Below are 19,922 nucleotides of genomic sequence, written 5' to 3'. Positions count from 1 at the left end.
CTTTCAGCTTCCTCCCTCTAGTAGTGTCACTTTAATTTTTTCAACCCCAACAAAACCTCAGACAGTGAGACCTATGGATTTATCTTTGCTTCCCTCTCTCCATTCCCCGCTTAAATTCCACGAGCCATTATTATGAGCTGTCTCTCACGACCTCCCTTGTTTTCTTAACCTTCTGTTGGGTCAGACTCTCCTAGAAAACTCCCGGTTAAATCCGGTTTCTGGCTTATTCCATCCCTGCCCCCCTGCAGCGGAACAGAACAGCAGACCGCGGCTAAAGGAAACTCCGGGATGGTGACTGGTCTCATTTGACGTTCACGGCCAGATTCCTCAAAGGGACTGTCCGTTGCCCTCCAGCCCCGCCTTTCCTCAGTGAGGTCAGTCCCCCCTCTCCTGCCCTCCTTTCCTTAGGCCTCTCCTTACTTCACCCACTGCTCAGGCTCAGCTGAGGACCCAATTCGACGAAGTGGCGGGAGCAGTGGGGGGAGCGCTTCCACATCGTGCCTCCACCAGCCTGCCGGCAGCCACGGCCAAGGACCCCGTGTTCCCTCCTGCTTTGAGGTCAGCCCGCTCCCCCTCCCTTCAGGGCTTCGCCGCGTCGCGACTCCTCTCCAGATCATCACTGGTTCGGCCTCGGCAGCGTTCCAACATACCGGGAGATCTCATCCACTCGGTACCCTCTTCCGGCAACTACCCCGATTTTCTCTTCGCATCGTAGCAAAACTCAAGTGCCCAGACTTGGCTTTCTCCAACTGTTTCCTTCTAGTCTGCGAACCCCCCTCCAATCAGGTTTTAGTCTGCCAGAGCTGCTCTTAAGAGCAACGCTGATCTCGTTACTGCCAAACCTGACGTGCTCAGCCTTCATCTTATATCAGCCTCGAGGGAGACCCAGTCGGCCGTCTTCGCCTTGAGACAGTTTGCGTGTGGCTTCCGTGTACTGCGCTCCTTCACTATCCCGCCTCACCTGCTGCCTGCCTTCTGCATGGGTCTCACCTTTCTGATTCCTAAGGGCCCCGTCCTCGGAACTCTTCTCTCTGCTCTCCTCCTAAGCCAGCCCGTCCAGTCCCACGATCTTAAATATACACCGTAGGCTGTGGAGAGAGTGCACTTCTCTCCTTCGTGCTCCTGACTTGCCTCCCTGGCAGCCTACTGGAAGTCTACACCTGGATGTCTAAAGGATCCGAAGCAACACTTGGCCCCGATCGCTAAAATTAAACACACAAATGCAAATGCTGGCAAAGATGCAGAGCAACAGAAACTTACTGCGTGGCGGAGGGGAAATTGTTCCGCTTTGGCGAGTGGTTTGGCGGTGTCTACTGAAGTTGAACGCGTGTCTCCCCCCCCCCCCCATGACGCCATAATTTCACTCCTAGGTGTTCAAACAGATGGGTACACGTGCACAGAAGACATGAACGAACGTCACTAGTGGCATTATTCGGAATTGCCTCGCGCTGGAAACGGTCGGAACGATGCGTCTGTGGTAGGACGGAGAGACGGTGCTACGTGCACAGCTCCTTGCAGCTGTGAGCCTCACACGCACGGTCTGAGTTTAAAAAGCTAGTCACGGAAGCCTCCCGCTTTGCGAGTTTGTAGGAGCAAAGAGCAAAAACCGGTGAAACTTCTCTGTGGTATTAGAACGCAGGACGGTGGTTACCTTTGGGGAAGAGCGAGGTTGTGACTGGAAGGGGGTTGAGAGGGGCTGCTGGCTGTACAGATGTGTTCTTTGTACGCTCTTGTATTTTGTGTGTGTGTGTGTGGGGGGGGGTTTACCATGTTTAAACAAGTTCCAAAACTGAATTCTGATTCGTCACCCCTCGTGTGAACCCGCGCCCTCTCTGGCGACCTCCGGCTCCGAACACCGCAGCTTCTTTCTGCGGGTTACACGAGCCAAAGCCCTGAGAGCCATTCTGGTTTCTTTCTCTCATGCTTCCACGTCCACACCGTCAGCAAACCGGTCTGTTTTCAAAATACGGCCTCAACCGCTTCCTACCACTCACCGCTACGGTTCTGTCCAAGTTGCCATCAGCCCTTAGCTGGACTTCTTGGAGTAGTGTCCCGCTCGACTCTTCTGGTACTTTCGACCCTGCAGTCTCTTCCCTACATCACAGCAAGTGACCCTTTTATTTATTCATTTTTAATTTTTTTAATGTTTATTTATTTTGAGAGAGCATGAGCAGGGGAGGGGCAGAGAGAGAGGGAGACACAGAATCCAGGCAGGTTCTAGGCTCTGAGCTGTCAGCACAGAGCCCGACACGGGGTCTGAACCCACGAACCGTGAGATGGTGACCTGAGCCGAAGTCGGACTTTTAACCGGCTGAGCCACCCAGGTGCCCCGGTGACCATTTTAAAACATAACCAAAATCACGTCCCTCCCCTGCTCAGTAGCCTCCAGTGACTTACCGTCTCGTTCTGAATAAAATGCCAAATCATCCCAAGGCCAGGCAGGCCCCGCGTGAATGTTTTCCAGCCGTCTGACCTCTCCTACCACTCACCGAGCTCCAGCGGGTGTTCCTAGAACAGCCAAATGCTTCTGTCTCAGCCAAATGCTTCCAGGCCACACCCTCTGCCTGGAAAGTTCTCCCAGGTATCTACTTAGTTCATTCCTTCAGTCTCTGTTTGGAAACGGACCCTCTCCTGAGAAAGGTGTTTCCGGCCATCTGATTTGCATCGGCAGGGCAGCCCCTAGGTGGGGTTTCCCACAAACCATCTGTGCTATTTTAGTGTTATTTAAAATACCATCGCTCAGCATTTTACACATTTAAAGAATTTTTTAATGTTTATTTATATTTGAGAGAGAGAACCAGCAGGGGGGGTTGGAGAGAGAGGGAGACAGAATCCGAAGCAGGCTCCAGGCTGAGCTGTCAGCACAGAGCCCAATGCGGGGCTTGAACTCACAAGCCGTGAGATCATGACCTGAGCCGAAGTTGGACACTCAATCGGCCGAGTCACCCAGGCGCCCTGGCATTTTACACATTTATTTAGAATAAATGTGAGTTCTGTGAAAGCAGATTTGGTTTGGTCCATGTCTGAAGCCCCACTACTGTAAGGCCAGGTAAATCTTAGGCACTGGCTGTGGATGAATTACTTTTAATGAAGACCCAAATGTTTAAGACCGACTAGGTGATGTGATATTTCCCCCTTTCCTGCTTCCCTCACCAAGGTATTGGACAAAACCCAGTGAGGTGGCCCTTTATAATCTGGCGACAGACTAGGAAATTGCCGATCTAGGACCTTGGGAAAAGTGCTTGGTCTCTATATGGGGACTGGACAGTCGTGGACACTGAAACACCCTTAGGAACTACATATGAAGGTCATAGAATTTTTTAGAAATAATAGAGAATTCCTTGCCTCCCAAAGTATTGTTTTCTGGGTTACTGCAGAGATCCTTGTCAATGGTCGTGGCTACACCTCTGATGTAAACTGAACCGCTCTATTTTTCTGGGCTGATCATAATTCCAAGGAAAAAGCTGTAACTTCTTTTAAAGTTTTTTAAAAAGCTGTAACTTCTAACTTCCAAGTCTCCCCTTTAGATTTTAGTTGTACCCCGCCGTCTAGTCCAACACACTGGGATCCGGCACGTTACGTAAATCTGTAGCTACGTTATGGTAGGTGTCTGTGGCGTATAAATAACAAAATTAGGGGAAAAAAGACATACCGTTTAAAGTAACTTCCTTTCTCGGTTCTTCAAATAGGAGTGAGGAGGGAAGAAAGGAGAGCCCGTGGCTAGGGGACACGTCAGGCGAAGGACACCGGGCACCACAGTGGGCGATGAGACGGATGCGTCTGAGCAGCGGCTGGTAGTCTGCCCGCCTGGGGACGGGAAGTGTTCCGGGACAACTAGGAGATACGGTTTTGTGGGCTACTCAAAAAGATACAGAAACCAAGGTCACGTTAACTTTCGGGGTCTCCCTGCTCATCCCCGGTCGGGGCCTGGCATACCGGGAGTGCTCAGCACACAGTCTGGAGAGCTGGCGGGCCGGCACAGGGGGAGGCATGGAAGAGGATGAAGTTAGGCAGTGACCGCATAGTCCCGGGGCTCCGCATCTGACCTGACAGCATCTCTGAAGGGATCAAGTTCAGGGAACAAAGTGGGATCTTTCAGGGTTCAGGACGCATTTCCACATAAATCCTGGTCATTAGGAATCGGTGGTACAGGGACAGGAGTCCTCTCCTTGCAGACAGACGCGGGGTTTCCCATTTGGGGATCTCCTCTGAAATGAGGACCCTTCCCAGATGCAGAGGCTTCATTTCCTTGGAATCTGAGCGGCTTAGATTCCAGCCAGAGCTTACCCTGTGACCGGGGTCCAGTCCTCCTGGGCAGTCTTATCTCTCCCCAATGGGACGACCTAAGTCCTATGTGACAGAAGTCTCAAGAAATTGAGGAATACCAAGGTGACGTTCCTTTATAGATGTGTCAAGTTACGACAGAAAAAGGTCCTGAGATTTAAATGGCTACATTATTTCCTGAATTCTGTTTTTCACCGTCTGGCGTCTTCAGTCAAGGAGGGGCCCAAATCCCAGTGTAGGTCACTGGCATTTATATATATATATATTTTTTTTTCTCAACGTTTTTTATTTATTTTTGGGACAGAGAGAGACAGAGCATGAACGGGGGAGGGGCAGAGAGAGAGGGAGACACAGAATCGGAAACAGGCTCCAGGCTCCGAGCCATCAGCCCAGAGCCTGACGCGGGGCTCGAACTCACGGACCGCGAGATCGTGACCTGGCTGAAGTCGGACGCTTAACCGACTGCGCCACCCAGGCGCCCCCACTGGCATTTATATAAATAAGCCAAAAAGACTGCATGGATTTTTTTTTTTTCACTTGTGAAAATCTGCAGCGCCCCCTCCCCCAAACCTCACCTGCAGAAGAGCCTAGAACTCCTTTTCTGTGCTACCCTGTTGTCAGAGCTCTCCATTCTCAAGGCCAGGCTGGGAAGTTGTCAGGTGCCCCTTGAAAGAGCTACCTGATCACCAGACTCCATCCGGAGGAAACCTGATGCTGATTTCTGGCTGGCGTGTCGCCCTGCCTGCCAGGGGCATCGTGGGCACGGTCGTCTGCTTCAGAAATCTGGGGGCCAAGGAAAAGCAAGTAAAATGACCTTTACACAGCTGTTTAATTTCTGCACTGTGGTGAGGAAATAAGTTGACTCTACATCCCAGAGTCTGTGCGAACCCAACTTACAAAATATTACAAAAACTATACTGTGTACAGCAGCCAATCTGTGAGGCTTGTGAGAGGAGCCGCAGGAAGAAGCTACAATTCAAGGAAGGGGAATGAAATCTGCCCCCTTGTTCTTTCCAGGGTGCGCGGCAGGAGTGTGCCTGGTCTAACCCCCCAGGCCAGTCTCTTGAGCACAGGGCCTTGGCAACAGAATTTTACAAAGTTCCTGAAGTGATTCCACGATGCGATGAGGGTTAAATAACACTGGTTTCAGGTACAGAAGAGGATCTTTGTAGGTTGTGATGAGCTAGAACGTTAAAACCAGAAGAGAAAATAACAGGAAGGTTTAACGCTTACACTGACGTAAGCCACTATATAATAATGAGTTATTAATTTAAGAATGCTTTACAGTTCTTTTTATTAGGAACCAGTTAATCAACTTAAATGCATTAAAACAGAAGCATAATAGATCCCCAGCCTAGTTACTGAAGCACAGACGCTTTCTATTGGCAAAACATGCATAAATATACACACTCTAGATGCGACACAGCAAAATGCTGATGTGCAGTGACCCCGTTCAAGAGTACACTGTGAACACACAAAAGTGGAATATAAAATTCCAAACAACCTTTGAAAGCATCCACTCCAAATCCCCTCATTCACGGAGCAAAGTGAAGCTTAAAACAGTCGAATTTTCCAGTGTCACAAAGTTGCTTGAAAACCACTGGATTACTTCAGCCCAATGTACTTTCCCTTCCATAGTGCGACCGTGAAAATTTAACATCTTTTAGGCAGTTTCTCACTTCACTCTGAATCTTCAGCACTTAACCAAAGGACAGACCGGAGCAAATGTGTCCGCCACGTCTGTGATGTTCCCGCAAGGGTCATATGCCCGGGTGCAGTCTCTGGTGCTTGTTGAGAGCAGAGCGGTATCGGAAGGCTTTCCCGCAGTCGCTACATCCAAAAGGCTTCTCTCCCGAATGAATCCTCTGGTGCTGGATGAGGTACGTGCTCTGGCTGAAAGTCTTCCTGCACTCGTTACAGTTATAAGGTTTCTCCCCCGTGTGCGTGTTCTGGTGTTCGGTCAGGTGCGTGCTGCGGCTGAAGGCTTTGTCACACTCGTTGCACTTGTAGGGCTTCTCTCCCGTGTGAATTCGCTGGTGCTGAGTCAGGTGAGAGCTCTGGCTGAAAGCCTTTTCGCATTTATTACACTGGTAGGGTTTTTCTTCCGTGTGAGTCTTTTGATGTTGAGCAAGAGAGGAACAGTGCCGGAAGGCTTTGCCACACTCCGCGCACTCATAAGGCTTTGCTCCCGTGTGAATCCGCTTGTGTTGCGTGAGGTGTATGTTCTGGTTGAAGGCTCTCCCGCACTCGTTACACTTGTAAGGTCTTTCTCCGGTGTGTATCTTCCTGTGCTGAATCAGGGAGGAGCCGTAACTGAAGGTTTTCCCACATTCGTGACACTGATAGGGCTTCTCACCGGTGTGAATTCTTTCGTGTTTAGCAAGAGATGAACTCCGAATAAAGGCTTTCCCACACTCCTTACATTCATAAGCTTTCTCCTGGGTGTGAGTCTTCTGATGTTGATTCAGGTTGGAGAGATAACTGAAAGCCTTTCCGCACTCATTGCATTCAAAGGGCTTTTCCCTGGTGTGAATTCTCCGATGCTGCGTCAGGGACGAGCAGTAACTGAAGGCCTTCCCGCATTCGTTGCACTTGTAAGGTTTCTCTCCGGTGTGAATTTTCAGATGTTGAGCGAGGGAGGACCAGTAACTGAAGGACTTTCCGCATTCGGCGCAGTCGTACGGCTTCTCCCCGGTGTGTGTTTTCTGATGTTGGGTGAGGTTGGAGTGCTGACTGAAGGCTTTCCCACATTCGTTGCATTCGTAGGGTTTTTCACCAGTATGGATCATATGGTGACGAATAAATGTCGAGGGCCCATTGAAGGCCTTCCCGCATTCGTTGCATTTATAGGTCTTCTCTCCAGTGTGAATTTTTTGATGCTGAGTAAGGTGCGTGCTCCTGGTGAAGGTTTTGTCACATTCATCACATTTGAAAGGTTTTTCCCCCGTGTGAATTTTCTGATGTTCCATAAAGTGGCCTCTCTGGCTGAAGGCTTTTCCACACTCATTGCAGGTGTACGGTTTCTCCCCAGTATGAATCCTCTGGTGCTGCACAAGATGGGTCCTCTGACTGAAGGCTTTCCCACATTCGTCACATTTATAGGGTTTTTCTCCAGTGTGGATTCTTTGATGTTGAGTAAGAGACGGACCCTCAATGAAACCCTTCCCACACTGATCACATTTGTAGGGTTTATCTCCAGTGTGAATTCTTTGATGGTTGATAAGGTTTTCACTCCGGCTGAAGGCTTTTTCACATTCATTACATTTGTAAGGCTTCTCCCCGGTGTGCGTCCTCTGATGGCGAATGAGAGCAGAACAGTAGCTGAACGCTTTCCCACATTCGTTGCACTTACAAGATTTCTCTTTTCTGACCGGGTTTGTATTCTGTTTGACGCTCGTCTTAGTAGCGGTCTCTTCTGCAGATGTTTCTTGTGTCACAAGGTTTGAGCTCACACTGATGCTTTTTTCAAAGTCCTTATTTACAGGGCCTCTCTCCCAAGTGGGTATTGTCTTTTCGGTTATTTTTATTTCTCTTGGCAGCGCCTGCTGGTGTGCCTGATGCTTCTCCAGACTGCCTTCGTACCCCCAACTTTCTGAAAAGTCAGAACCGCGAGGGTCTTCCCTTTTGTGGTTTTCCACCGCTGCCCCGTGACACGGCTGCTCTTCAGAAATGGCTGGCTCTGGGACTGCTCGGCTATCTTCTGGTCTGATGTCACGGTCTGCAAGAAAAAGAAAACGCCTATATTCTCTAATCAGAAGGGGGAAAAATAACTGCCCTTGTGGGAATGATCTAATGAAGCTAAAAATAAAGCTTTTGGGAAGTCCTGAGGACTTTCGAGCGCGGCCCTATTATTTGAGGAGAAGGTTGGAAAGAGCTAAGGATAGCCATAAATAAAATCTGAAAGCGGCGAGACCATGTCTAATTCCACATCACAGATAATCTCTAAGAGCCAGTAAGGAAACGCCACTTAAGGTCACAGTAGATTAAGGACAGACCACAGAGCTGGCCAAGAGGAGACACAGGCTAACGGAGGTGGTCTGAACTGGGATTCCTTGCCAGTGAACAGCAAAACAAAAATCGAGGAACCAAGATTCCCAGTAGGGACAGACCGGGAAGACTTGGCTAAGACCACGGTGTTTAGCCTGGAACATGATCTAGTCCGTCTCTGCTAGAGACGCAAAGTTGTCAACACAGGAAATACTTCAAGGCAGGCAGATGACAAGGTCAATTCTCGGCATTTTGAGAACGAGGAAAGGCAGTGACGGAGCAGACTGGGGTGGTGTTTGTGGGGGTGGAAGATGCCCAAAGTAGAAGGACCCAGACGCTCAAGTAACAGGAAAGATCAGCTTCCGGGGAAGCGAGAGCTGCGAAAGCGACAGGAACGTTCCTGGGGAGGGGCTCAATAAAACATAAGCAGAGTCAAATATGTAATGATCTACACACTAGGCAGTTTATCAGCAAACGAACAACAGAAGCGGCGCCAGACCGGCGCTTCTGCACAAGCAGGAGGCGGAGCGCTGCCCCAGACACAGGCGACAACTAAAACTAGGCCCGTCAACGCCGGTAGAGTCGGGAAAGATAAAAAGCCGCATTTAAAACGTGTTTCTTTGGTCCCTTTGACAACAGGAGGCTGCGGCAGACCCCCGGGAACCCCGAGTGTCCCGTGCTGCCGGCCTCGTCACGGTCCCCGCCAGCACGCGCCCAGAGCTCTCCTGTCCCCCCTCGTCCCTGGCGCCCTGGGGAACGGCGCAGGCCGACTCCTGAGGGCGGCGCGTCCCCGGTAGGGACGGGAAGGTCCACGCGACACGGGTCTTGGGGAATGGCCAAGCTTCCGCGTAAGAAACGGGTACGTTTCCTTAACAGAACGGCACTTGGCAAGCCACGTGTACAGCACGTGCCCGTGAGGAACGGCTCCCGGAAGCGCTTCCCGGTGAGCAGGTGGAGACCGCGGCCTGTGAGGCCGTTCGGCGGCTGTCTCCAGCCCCGGAGTCCCAGGGGAAGCCAGGACGTGCTCTCCACGTTGTCACGTCCGCGCGGTAACCAACGGAATGACCAGAACGGCAGTGGCGGGGCAGAGAAGGAAGGCTTGGAGGACCGTGGGGCGTGAGCTCGGGAACTCCCGAGCCTGCACCGCTGGGTTTCCAAGGTGCAGGGCGCACGGAGCCATAGGATGAACACGCCCAAGACCCTACTTGGGTAGACGAGGGAGGTGGGTGAGATTAGGTAAACGGGGCAGAGGCCCCAGGAGAGGACAGAGGTTTAAGAATAGGGAATCGCAGGATGACAGCATCCAAGAGGAGCTAAACAAGATGAGGCTTCAGGGCGGAAAGCCCCTCCCCCCCTCCCCCGACTTAGTACAGTAGCAGGAAGCTGATTTCACAGGAAGGAAGGACCCAATTAGGCAAACAGGTACAGAGGGCTATAGACCACCACGGGATGATGTCACCCAGAGCGGAGCTAATTAGCAAAAGAAAGGTGCTTGTAGACCCTGAGGTGCAGGCTCTTTCTAGTCCCCTGAGACCCAACCTTCCAACCTTCCGCCAGGAGTTTGTTTTGTACTGACCCAAACCCCCAACACGGCCTACCTTCAAAACCCCCTCCCCCCCACGCCCATGAGTTAACCTTCACGATTTCATGGATTTCACGGTCTCTTTGTGTGCACCCGTCCCCAGGCTCGTATGCCTCCTGATCCTAATAAAAACAAAGCAAGACCCCTGCTCGGGGCTCTTGTCTCCTCCCGACATTAGCCTTTCTCACATTTTTAATCCTGCATCCGGCTTTCTTGCTAGACCAGAGAGAACTCCAGACCCAGGGTCTGCGACAGAGAAAGTTCCAGAAGGCCAGACTGAACCGCACCATTCCTACTGCAGAAAGGCATCTGCACTTTACTAGCGTGAAGCTGTGGGCACTGAGCGCAGGACGGCAACACCCCTGTGCGTGGAGAAGTACTCACACACGCGGACGGGCGGACTGCCACACACCAGGGAGACCGTAGGGATCGCGGCTACGCATCAAGATTCTGCAGAGACCAGGTCACCAAGACAGCCCAGAGGAGACGGCAGAAAGAGGGCAAGGGAGACAATACAAGGACCAGGAGCCACTTCGGTGCAGGTATCGTTACCGCTTCCGATTACCTGTACATTCCTGTAAATCTGTAAACTGCTTTTACGGAGGGAAAAAGTGCCAGGTCCGCAGCTAAGAGGAAGTCTGCTCTGAGGGCTGAAGCGGGCGGGACCAACGGCCAGCTTACAAGATGGCCATCGTTTGGTCACGTCCCAGGAACAAAAGTAAACCAAAGAATGGAGCCAAGTATTTCAAGGGACTGTCTTCTGCCTACGGACCGGGTCACTGGAACCACCACCTACATGAGCTATGCAACATGAGGGGTCTAGTATTTTTACCTAAATAAGTCTTTTTGGTAATGACTAAAGCATTTTGTGAAAAGTCTAGGATTTTTCGATACATATTTAAATATTTTTAAATTGCTTTTTCATCTGCTCAAGTTGGGATTTTTAAAAACTTCATTTTTAATTTGTAATAAAACTTGACCATTTTTTTCCCCAAAAGTTAACAACGTGTAAGCATGACTTAATAAAAGCTTTTTTTTTTTTAAATCACTTTTCTAAATTGTGTTCCATGAAACCATCTTCTTTTAAAAAATTTATTTATTTTGGGGGCGCCTGGGTGGCTCAGTCGGTTAAGCATCCGACTTCGGCCCAGGACATGATCTCACAGTTCCTGAGTTCGAGGCCCGCGTCAGGCTCTGTGCTGACAGCTCGGAGCCTGGAGCCTGCTTTGGATTCTGTGTCTCCCCCTGTCTCTCTCTGTCTGCCCCTCCCCAGCTCATGCTTGCACTCTGTCTCTGTCAACAACTTAAAAAAAAATTTTATTTATTTTGAGAGGGAGTGCACACAGGGGACGGGCAGAGAGGGAGAGAGAATCCCAAGCAAGCTTCACAATGTCAGCACAGAGCCCGATGTGGGGCTCGAACTCCAGAACGTGAGATCATACCAAGAGTCAGACGCTCAATGGACTGAGTCACCCAGGGGGCCTCTAAGGGAAATATTTTAATTGTGCAGTTTGGAAAGGATTCACTGTTGGGAGGGTGAGGGTTTGAGGAAGAATGTGACATTCTATGCAACCCTGTTGGAAATTCATAATGCCCAACTACATATTTGAAAATCTGAGTTCTTCTGGCAAGAAACCTGCTAAAATTTTAGATGATCCAACACTTCCCAAATCTGAACACAGAGTACTTTCTTTTCTCCATAAAAAAGAACCCCCACCCCAGCTCACTGACTCTGGAGATCTATCCCTTACCTTGTATGACTAAGTCTGTATATGTTTTCAGGGTCAGATCTCTGAAGAGGTCTCTCTGTGCAGTTGGGAATTCACGGTTTACAAGAAAGTTATTTACAGTCTCAAGGACAGTCTGAGTCGTAGGATCGGAGGCGTAAGGAATAAAACGGAAGACTGCAGACACAGACTCGCTCGTGCAGAGTTTGGCTGGGAAGGCAAGGAGGCAGCCTGGATGGTGGCCGAAAGGATGAACAGTGTTGAGTAAAAGTATTCAGAAATTTAGGTTACTGTTTCCGTTTGAAAGGCCTAGTAATAGAGCCTGTAGATCTAAAAAAAGGGGGGAAAACAACCCTGTAGGGCTGTAAAGCGAGGTGATAGTTAAGAGATCAGAGTCCCAAAGGAGGTGGGGAAAGATGGAACCCACCGGAGTCCAGGTTAAGAGGTTGACTTCAGAACAAGGCAGGAAGGATGCCTCCTGGGAGAGGAATATAAAACTAGAACAGATGTCGAAAGCCCCAGTGTTCTCACAAAGCCCAAGAGTCCGGATGGATTCTCGTTTCGCCACGGGAACTGCTTTCAAGAAAAACAGATCGATCTAGATTTCAGCCATAAAAACCTCTTGCCAGGCTGAGGCCTAGAAGTGACGATGCTCTTCCCCCAGGTCCCCAGTACTTACCCCCGCCAGTAGCTCCCGGAACACCGGACTCCACCACCCATGGCTCCGTCCCTTGTTCTAACTGGGAAATCACGTCAGGTTTGGAGACTTGGAGTCCTGCTCACAGGGGGGGAAAAAAAGGTGTCTGGCTGCAGTAAAAGCCCCGTGGGACAAACCCGACGGCTCTGAACAGCACATAAAGCCTCAGCGGTCCAAATGCCCAGACATGGTTTAATCTGGAAACTGACGTGGGTTCAGAAAAATTACTAGGTTGTACTTCTGCCTGCTAGGAGAGTAGAAACCTTTTCAAAACTTAGCAATCTTTGCTTCCGTAACTTCATTAGAGGCAAAAACTTACCTAAGCAGAGAGCCCTCCTCCTCCACACCCACAGACACGTAACTCTGAGAGACCCTTACCTATAGAGACAAGGTGTGTATAATTCTCCAGCGTCACATCCCTGAACAAGTCTCTCTGTACAGGGTCCAGCTGTTTCCATTCCTCCTGGGTAAAATCCACTATCACATCCTTGAAGGTCACGGATTCCTGAAATAGCAAACATATTTCTCCTCAGCCATAACGCATTAACCCGGGGAAAGGGCCAAGTCGGCAACACTGACAGAAGCAAGGCGAGACAGTTGCGGGGCCATCTGGAAAAGGACTCTGATGGTTTCTCTTTGTGAAGTGACTATAAAAACGGTACCTCGTTCGTAGGCTCCCTGTGAGATCTATATAAGAAGTCAACGTGACACATTTAGGGTCTGGCATACAATTAGTGGTAAGTCAATGGAGGCCTTTGTTGTGGTCAGTCATCATCACCTCTGTGTTCTAAGGTCTACCAAGTATTAATAATACACCTACTAACAAAAATGAAATGTTTTACTACCTACAATGTTCAGTAACAATCAAAAATGTTTCTGAAAGAATCTGGGGAGGAGAATTCCCTATCACATCTCAAAGTATACCAAGATGTATACCAAGAGATTAAGATAAATTAAAACTGAGTGGCCGAGTAAGGAATAAAACTCAATGTAGCAAAACAGTCCAAAAACGGACCCATGGTTATAAGAACTGAATATATGGATTAAGCAACCATCAAATCAGTTTGAAAAAGCGGAATTAGTCACCAAACGGTATCATAAGGTGACTGTCCAGAGAAGAAAATGAAGGTGGGTTTCTTCATGGCACACAAATATTTCTGTTGAGTCGAAATTCAATTTTAAGAAAAAGCAAAAATAGAATAAGAGGGTTTATAATCTTGCAGTGTAGAAAGCAAACATCCTAAGACTGACCCATATCGCCACATAAATGTGTAAAACTTCTCAAGCCATAAAAGGCAATATTCTGAGATCCCACCAATAGCAAAAGAAGCCCGATGAACCCACATCAATTAAAAAAAAAAAAAAAAAAGCCAACAACCCAAACAGGCAATTCACCCGACAGTGTTAAATAAGCCGTGAAAAAATGCCCCACTCCACCGCCACTCCGGTGGGAGGAGCTCAGGCCGGCTAGCGCCGCGGGCAGCGCGCATGTGCAGCGAGGCAGGGACACGCGGTCTGTCTCCGGGGCAATCTGACGGAATCCATCAGAACTTTAAATGCACGTATCTGTGAGTCCAGCGTTATTGCTTGTAGGAATTTATTCTCCAGAAACACCTCGGATGCAAAGACATACGCACCAGTCCCCTCGCAACACCGTGGAGGGAAAACAAGCAAACTTAAATGCCCATTAATAGGACAGTGCTTACAGACTTTGTGGTATAACCGTGCTACGCACTTGACTCGGACTTTTAAGTGAAGTAGCTCGATGTGCGCTAATTAGGAAATGACGTGTGATACGAAGATCAGTATACATGGCCTGATCCTGGTGCTGTTCTTATGAATAGGAAAGTTCTATGTAAATGACAGAAAAAAACCTACGAGACGACACAACCAAACAAGATCAGTGGCGCTGTGTGGTGGGACTCGGAGGCAGTACGGGGGACGTCCTACTTTTGTCTTGATTCTGCATTTGAAACCGGGTGAATTAATTTGGTTTGAAATTGATAACTGTTGAGATTTCTGCCTCTAACCACAGCAGAGGACCGGACGGGCTCTCCCAGTGCAAGCAAGCGCACGCCCCTAAACGAACACGCTGGCACTTGAACAGCAGGCAGACGGAGAGAGGGGAGCTGATCACCTGAGCCCCGCACCCCCTCGTTTCCGGCCCGGAGGCGCCAGGGACCTACAGCAGGAGGCAGGGCCCATCCCCGCCGGAGGCTCCGGACTGCGCGCGGAGGAATGTGCACGTTATGGCGTAAGCTCTGTCACACGGGCAGCTGCCGCGGTGACAGAGCCAGAGTGGAGGGGACGCGCACGCTCCACTCCCATACCGTTCCGGCACACTCCAGGAGCGAGGCCAGAGGAACTGCGGCAGGTCTGGGCTGTTCGGCCCTTGATAAGCTGCAGGGACACGTGAAACAAGCCCTGGAAGCGAATGCCTGGGAGTCCCCGACGGCGGTGTTACCGTGTGCCTACGCGCCACTTCCCAGACCTGTCCGCACGTGAAGACACGCGCACACGGCGCCCACTTTGGGGTCTGTGCCACAGCCGCTCAGAGCCGCTCAGGACTCCAGCAGGCTTCCCGTCTCCTCCCCTGTCCGTGCGTCCCCTGTCCGTGCGTCCCAGCTGGAAAGGAAGTGCCTCTGCGTGACCGTCACAGAGGGAGGACTCGGAAGCGTGTACCTGATGTCTCTGGATTCCGCTTGTGATCTTTTCCCTTCTCACGCTGTTTTGTGTCATTTGTTGTAATAATCTTTAGCCCTAAGTCTTGCCACCGAGTTGGGCGAGTCATTCTGGCAAATCACTGAATTCAAGGGTGGTCGTGGGCAGCCCGAAAAATGGACCCAGAGTAAGGCTAGGCTAGACCAGCCTTAAGAAAGCTTAGGGATCAAAAACAAACCGCAAGGGGCGCCTCGGGGGCTCAGTCGGTTAAGCTTCCGACATCAACTCAGGTTATGATCTCACAGTTTATGGGTTTGAGCCCCGGGTTGGGCTCTGTGCTGACAGCTCGGAGCCTGGAGCCTGCTTTGCATTCTGTGTCTCCCTCTCTCTGCCCTTCCCCTGCTTGTGCTGTCTATCTGAAAAATAAACAAACATCAAAAAACCCTACAAAACTTCAAGAAGATCAAGCTGTGGTCCAGAGGAGAGTAACAAGACTGGATTTACACTCCTGCATGAAATAACCAAAATTTCCCAGGCAAAACATATGAAACAACAGTTTCCAAGACCACGAATCTCCTACAACAAAGGACAGCCATCCCTAAGAATCAGTAAAGCAGTGAGGTGGGACGTACAGCTGCTCCCACTTCCTGCCTCGAGAGCCCACGGGACAGAGGGCCGCAGAGGAGAGAGCGAGCAGAGAAGCCAGAAGAACTGCAGAGGCTCCCGCTTGAGCTTCCAGCAAGTACCCAACCGCGCGTGGCTGCGAAGAGGCCACCGGAGGCAGGGAGAGAATCGCCCGGTACTGGCGTTCAAAACGGCTGGAAACAGTCTCCATTCCCATCCTCAAAGTGGAAAATTTCATAGTTCATTAGACATTGGGTAGAATACGCAGGAAGGTCGTGTCTCAAGAGTGGCAATAAGTGGCCTTAGACTATACACTGTCCTGGTTCACCTAACAGACCTTAAGGCAAGATTTGAAAGAAACACTGGTTTGGGCACCATAACTGCATCCCAGAATAAGGCTCAAGGATATTTGACAGGAACACAAAACTATGCAGAACCCAACAAAGTTAAATCAGAGATTTAAATCAGAGATTATGAGGTATACAGAGCAGCAGGAAAATACAGCCTATAATGAGGAAAATAACCAGTTAAAGCCAACCCAGAACTAACACACATGCTAGAATTAACAGATGAGAACATTAAAAATTATTCTGGCCGTATTCCGTATGTTCAAAAAGCTAACAGAGGCACGTGAGACATTTTTTAAATAGACCTAAGTGGAACGTCTAGAGCTAAAAATGAGAATGTCTGGAGATGAAGAACACACTGAATAGCGTTCATGGCAGATTAGGGATGAAGAAGAAAAGATTAATAAATTCAAAGACAATGAGATAAAAACTATCAAAAGTGAAACAGGAAAAAAAACATGTAAAAAGATATAGCTTCAGGGAGCTCTGGGCAACTTCAAGTGGCCCATTACGTGTGTAGCTGGAGTCCCTGAAAAAAGAAGAGGAGAGGAGCAGAAAAAACATTTGAAGAAATAAATTTGAAGAAATAAATTTTTTTCTAAACTTGATGAAAATTGTAAACCCACAGATCAAAGAAACTCCATGAACTCCAAGTATAAGAGACACAAATCTACATTGAGACACATCTTAATTAAATAGCTCAAACCCAGTGATGGAGAAAATCCTGAAAAACAGAGCACATGAATAAATATAAAGGAACAGAGAAATGACAGCAGCTTTTTCAATGCAAGCAGTGCACAGGGGAGAAAATGAAGCAACAACAGCATAGAACAGAATAGACAGTGTAGAGAGGAAAACGGTCAATGTAGAACTGAAAAACAAAGGCACAATAAAGACTTCTTCAGATATAAAAACTTGAAGGAATTCCATGGCTACAAAGGTGCTCTGAGAAATCTTAAGACCTTCATGCAGAAGAAGAAATGATACCAGATGAAAATAAGGGCCTACACCAAGGATTCTCAACCTTGTTGTTACTGATATTTTGGACCAGATCATTCTTTTAAATAATCCGGGGGGGGGAAGGGGCATCACTGCATCAACCCACCGGATGCCAACAGCACTTCCCACTGAGTCAGGACAACCAAAATGTCTCCTGACATTTCCGAATGTCCCAGGGGTCAAAATCACCATAATTGTGAATCACTGATGTACATCATAAAGAATGAAAAACACTAGAAATAGTAGTTGGGTGGATAAATATATATAAATTTTTCTTACTATTTTTTCCAGCTCTTTAAAAGGTAATTGCTTAAACAAAAATAAGTATTGTGGGATTTATAACAGGTGTACAAGTAAAACGTGTCTGGGGGCGCACCTGGGCGGCTCAGTCGATTAAGTGTCTGACTCTTAGTTTTGGCTCAGGTCATAGTCTCATGGTTCGTGAGTTCGAGCCCCCAGTCAGGTTCTGCGCTGACAGCGCGGAGCCTGCTTAGGATTCTCTCTCCCTCTCTCTCTGCCCATCCCCAGCTCATGGTCTCTCACTCTCAAAAATAAACATTAAAAAAATATTAAGAAAAAAACAAAATTTCTTGAAAAACAAATATATGGCAATAACTGCATTAAAAACTGGGAGGAGTGGACTGGAAGTGCACTACTGGAAGGTTCTTACATTATTCCTGAAGGGGAGCCTCGCCTGAAAGTAAATGGCAATAAATGTGTATACCTTAAGCAACAGATACAATAACCAAGGGTTATGGCTAGTAAGCTAGTGAAGAAAACACACTGGAATCCTAAGCAATATTAAGTTTCCAGAAGAAGGTACGGATGGAGGAAAAAGGGAATGAAGGCAATACAAATAAGAAAAAAAAGCTAGATGACAGACTTACACTAATCACTTCAACAATCACATTAAATGTAAATGTATCACATTATATATAAAATCACATTAAATAAATAGTCTAAACACCCCAGTGAAAAGGCAGATTGCCTGACTGGACAGAAAAAGCAAAACCCAATGAACTACATGTTGTCTATAAGTAACTCACTTTGAATATAAAGACCCAAGTAAAGTAAAAGCAAAGGATGAAAAAAGATACACTATGCTGACACCAAGCAAATATCAAAGTAAGTTTCGAGACAAACAATATTACCAGGCATAAAAAATAAAAAGTTCATTTCTCAATGATAAATAAGGTCAGGTGATTAAGCGGACATAACAATCCTAAATGTTTACACACCTAGAAGCAGCTTCACAGTACATGAAGGAAAAGCCGATGGAATTGCAAGGAGAAATAGACAAATCTATATAATAACAGCCCCAAATTTCACTATCCCTATCACAACATTTGATAAAACAAGTAGAAAATCAGTAAGGATATAAAACACTTGAGGGGCGTCTGGGTGGCTCAGTCTGTTAAGCGTCTGACTTCGGCTCAGGTCATGATCTCACCGTCCATGGGTTCAAGCCCCAGGTCAGGCTCTGTGCTTTCAGTTCAGAGCCTGGAGCCTGCTTCGGATTCCGTGTCTCCCTCTCTCTCTGCCCCTTCCCTGCTCACACTGTGTCTTTCTCTCTCAAAAATAAAAAAATATATATATTAAAAAAAAACCCACTTGAACAACAATCAACTTGACCTAAATGACACGTGTGGTATATGGAATAGTGGCCCTCCCAAAGATGTCCACATCCTAATCCTTAAAACCTATGAAATTATTATCTAATACAAGAGACACTGCAGAAGCGATCCCGGTGGGGAAATATCCCAGATTGCATGAGGGGCCCAAGGTAATCAAGAGTCCTTACAAGAGGGAGGCAAGAAGGTCACAGGGCAGATGTGAAGAGGGAAACAAGTCAGAGTCGCAGAGAGGTCTGCAGATGGAAGAAGGGGACACAAGCCAAAGAATGCAGGCAGCCTCGAGAAGCTGGAGGAAGGGAACAGATTCTGCCCTAGAGCCTTCAGAGGATGCAGCCCAGCCTACTGACCCCTGCAACTAAGCCAGTAAGTGTGTGGGTTCAAGCTATTAAGCTTGTAAAAGTAAACAAATACATTCTTAGAATCCTCTACCCAACAACCTGAAAAAATACACATTCTTCTCAAGTGCTCACTGCTCATTTACCAAGATAGACTATAATGAGAACAAAAGTCTCAGATTCAAAAAGATTCAGTCATACAGAGAATGTTCTCTGGTTGGGTATCTTCACTGTCTTGACTGTGGTGACGGTTTCATGAGTGCACGTGTACGTCAAAACTTATCAAGTTATACACTTTAAATATACACAGTTTATTATCATATCATTCACCAATAAAAAATAAAGACCCACCAGAGTCTTTGAGTCTGAGCTCAAAGTAGGAAGAACTGGGGTCATTTCTTTGACGATTACATTGTGGGACAAGAAGTAGGGGAAAAAAATCTAAGAAAAAGGAGCCTGATTAAAGGGGGGCTTGAGGTTAATTATACCTGGTGGAATAATGGTTACCTTTTTTTCCTAAATTCTCAGTTACCGTTTTTTCTTAAAACATGGTCCTGTCCAATTCCTCCTCAGAAACCACTAATGGTTCCTGAATGGCCTACAGAATAAAGCCTTCAACACCTCGTCTAGACATCAGAGGCTTGTCCTGTTCCAACTTCTTCAACCATTTGTTTACCATCTGCCCAAAGAAACCAGCTCCCACAATCTTCATGAACCCTATGTGACACCTTTCTTACTTGTGAACCTTTGCTCAAAATCTTCTCCATACCGAGGGGCGCCTGGGTGGCTCAGTCGGTTAAGCGTCCAACTCCTGATTTCAGCTCGGGTAACCATCTCACGGTGCATGAGTTCCAGCCCCGCTGACAGCACAGAGCCTGCTTGGGATTCTCTCTCTCTGCCCCTCCTCCACTCACTGACTCTCTCTCAAAGTAAATAAATAAACATTTAAAAAAATATATCCAAATGTCACCCATCCTTTTACAAGTAGCACAAATCCCTTATCCCCCGTGAAACTCTCCTGACCCCGCCAGACCACACACTTTTT

The 19,922-nt window shown here is 48.1% G+C and overlaps 1 protein-coding gene and 1 long non-coding RNA gene across 7 annotated transcripts in view; one reads left to right on the top strand and one right to left on the bottom strand.

The window, feature by feature from the left end:
* Positions 1 to 5,561: 5,561 nt before the first annotated feature.
* ZNF184 (zinc finger protein 184) overlaps positions 5,562 to 19,922 on the bottom strand; it is a 28,435-nt gene continuing 14,074 nt past the window's right edge. For 5 of the 6 annotated variants that reach the window (XM_058732761.1, XM_058732760.1, XM_058732762.1 and 2 more), the window contains 3 exons: positions 12,656 to 12,782; positions 12,260 to 12,355; positions 5,562 to 8,002 (listed from right to left, as the gene is read on the bottom strand). In XM_058732761.1, coding sequence (XP_058588744.1) covers positions 6,045 to 8,002; positions 12,260 to 12,355; positions 12,656 to 12,782 — 2,181 coding nt within the window. In that variant the 3' untranslated portion in view covers positions 5,562 to 6,044. Of the gene's footprint in view, positions 8,003 to 12,259; positions 12,356 to 12,655; positions 12,783 to 19,614; positions 19,750 to 19,922 lie in introns of those variants that run through there. The other variant, XM_058732764.1, reaches the window with a different exon arrangement.
* Positions 7,934 to 19,790, top strand: LOC131513642 (uncharacterized). The gene is made up of 2 exons (XR_009262682.1): positions 7,934 to 10,395; positions 19,451 to 19,790. It is a non-coding gene; the product is annotated as an uncharacterized LOC131513642 (long non-coding RNA).

Source organism: Neofelis nebulosa, chromosome 6, assembly GCF_028018385.1.
Source record: "Neofelis nebulosa isolate mNeoNeb1 chromosome 6, mNeoNeb1.pri, whole genome shotgun sequence".
NCBI lineage: Eukaryota > Metazoa > Chordata > Mammalia > Carnivora > Felidae > Neofelis > Neofelis nebulosa.
This window is presented reverse-complemented; position numbering and strand designations above follow the sequence as displayed.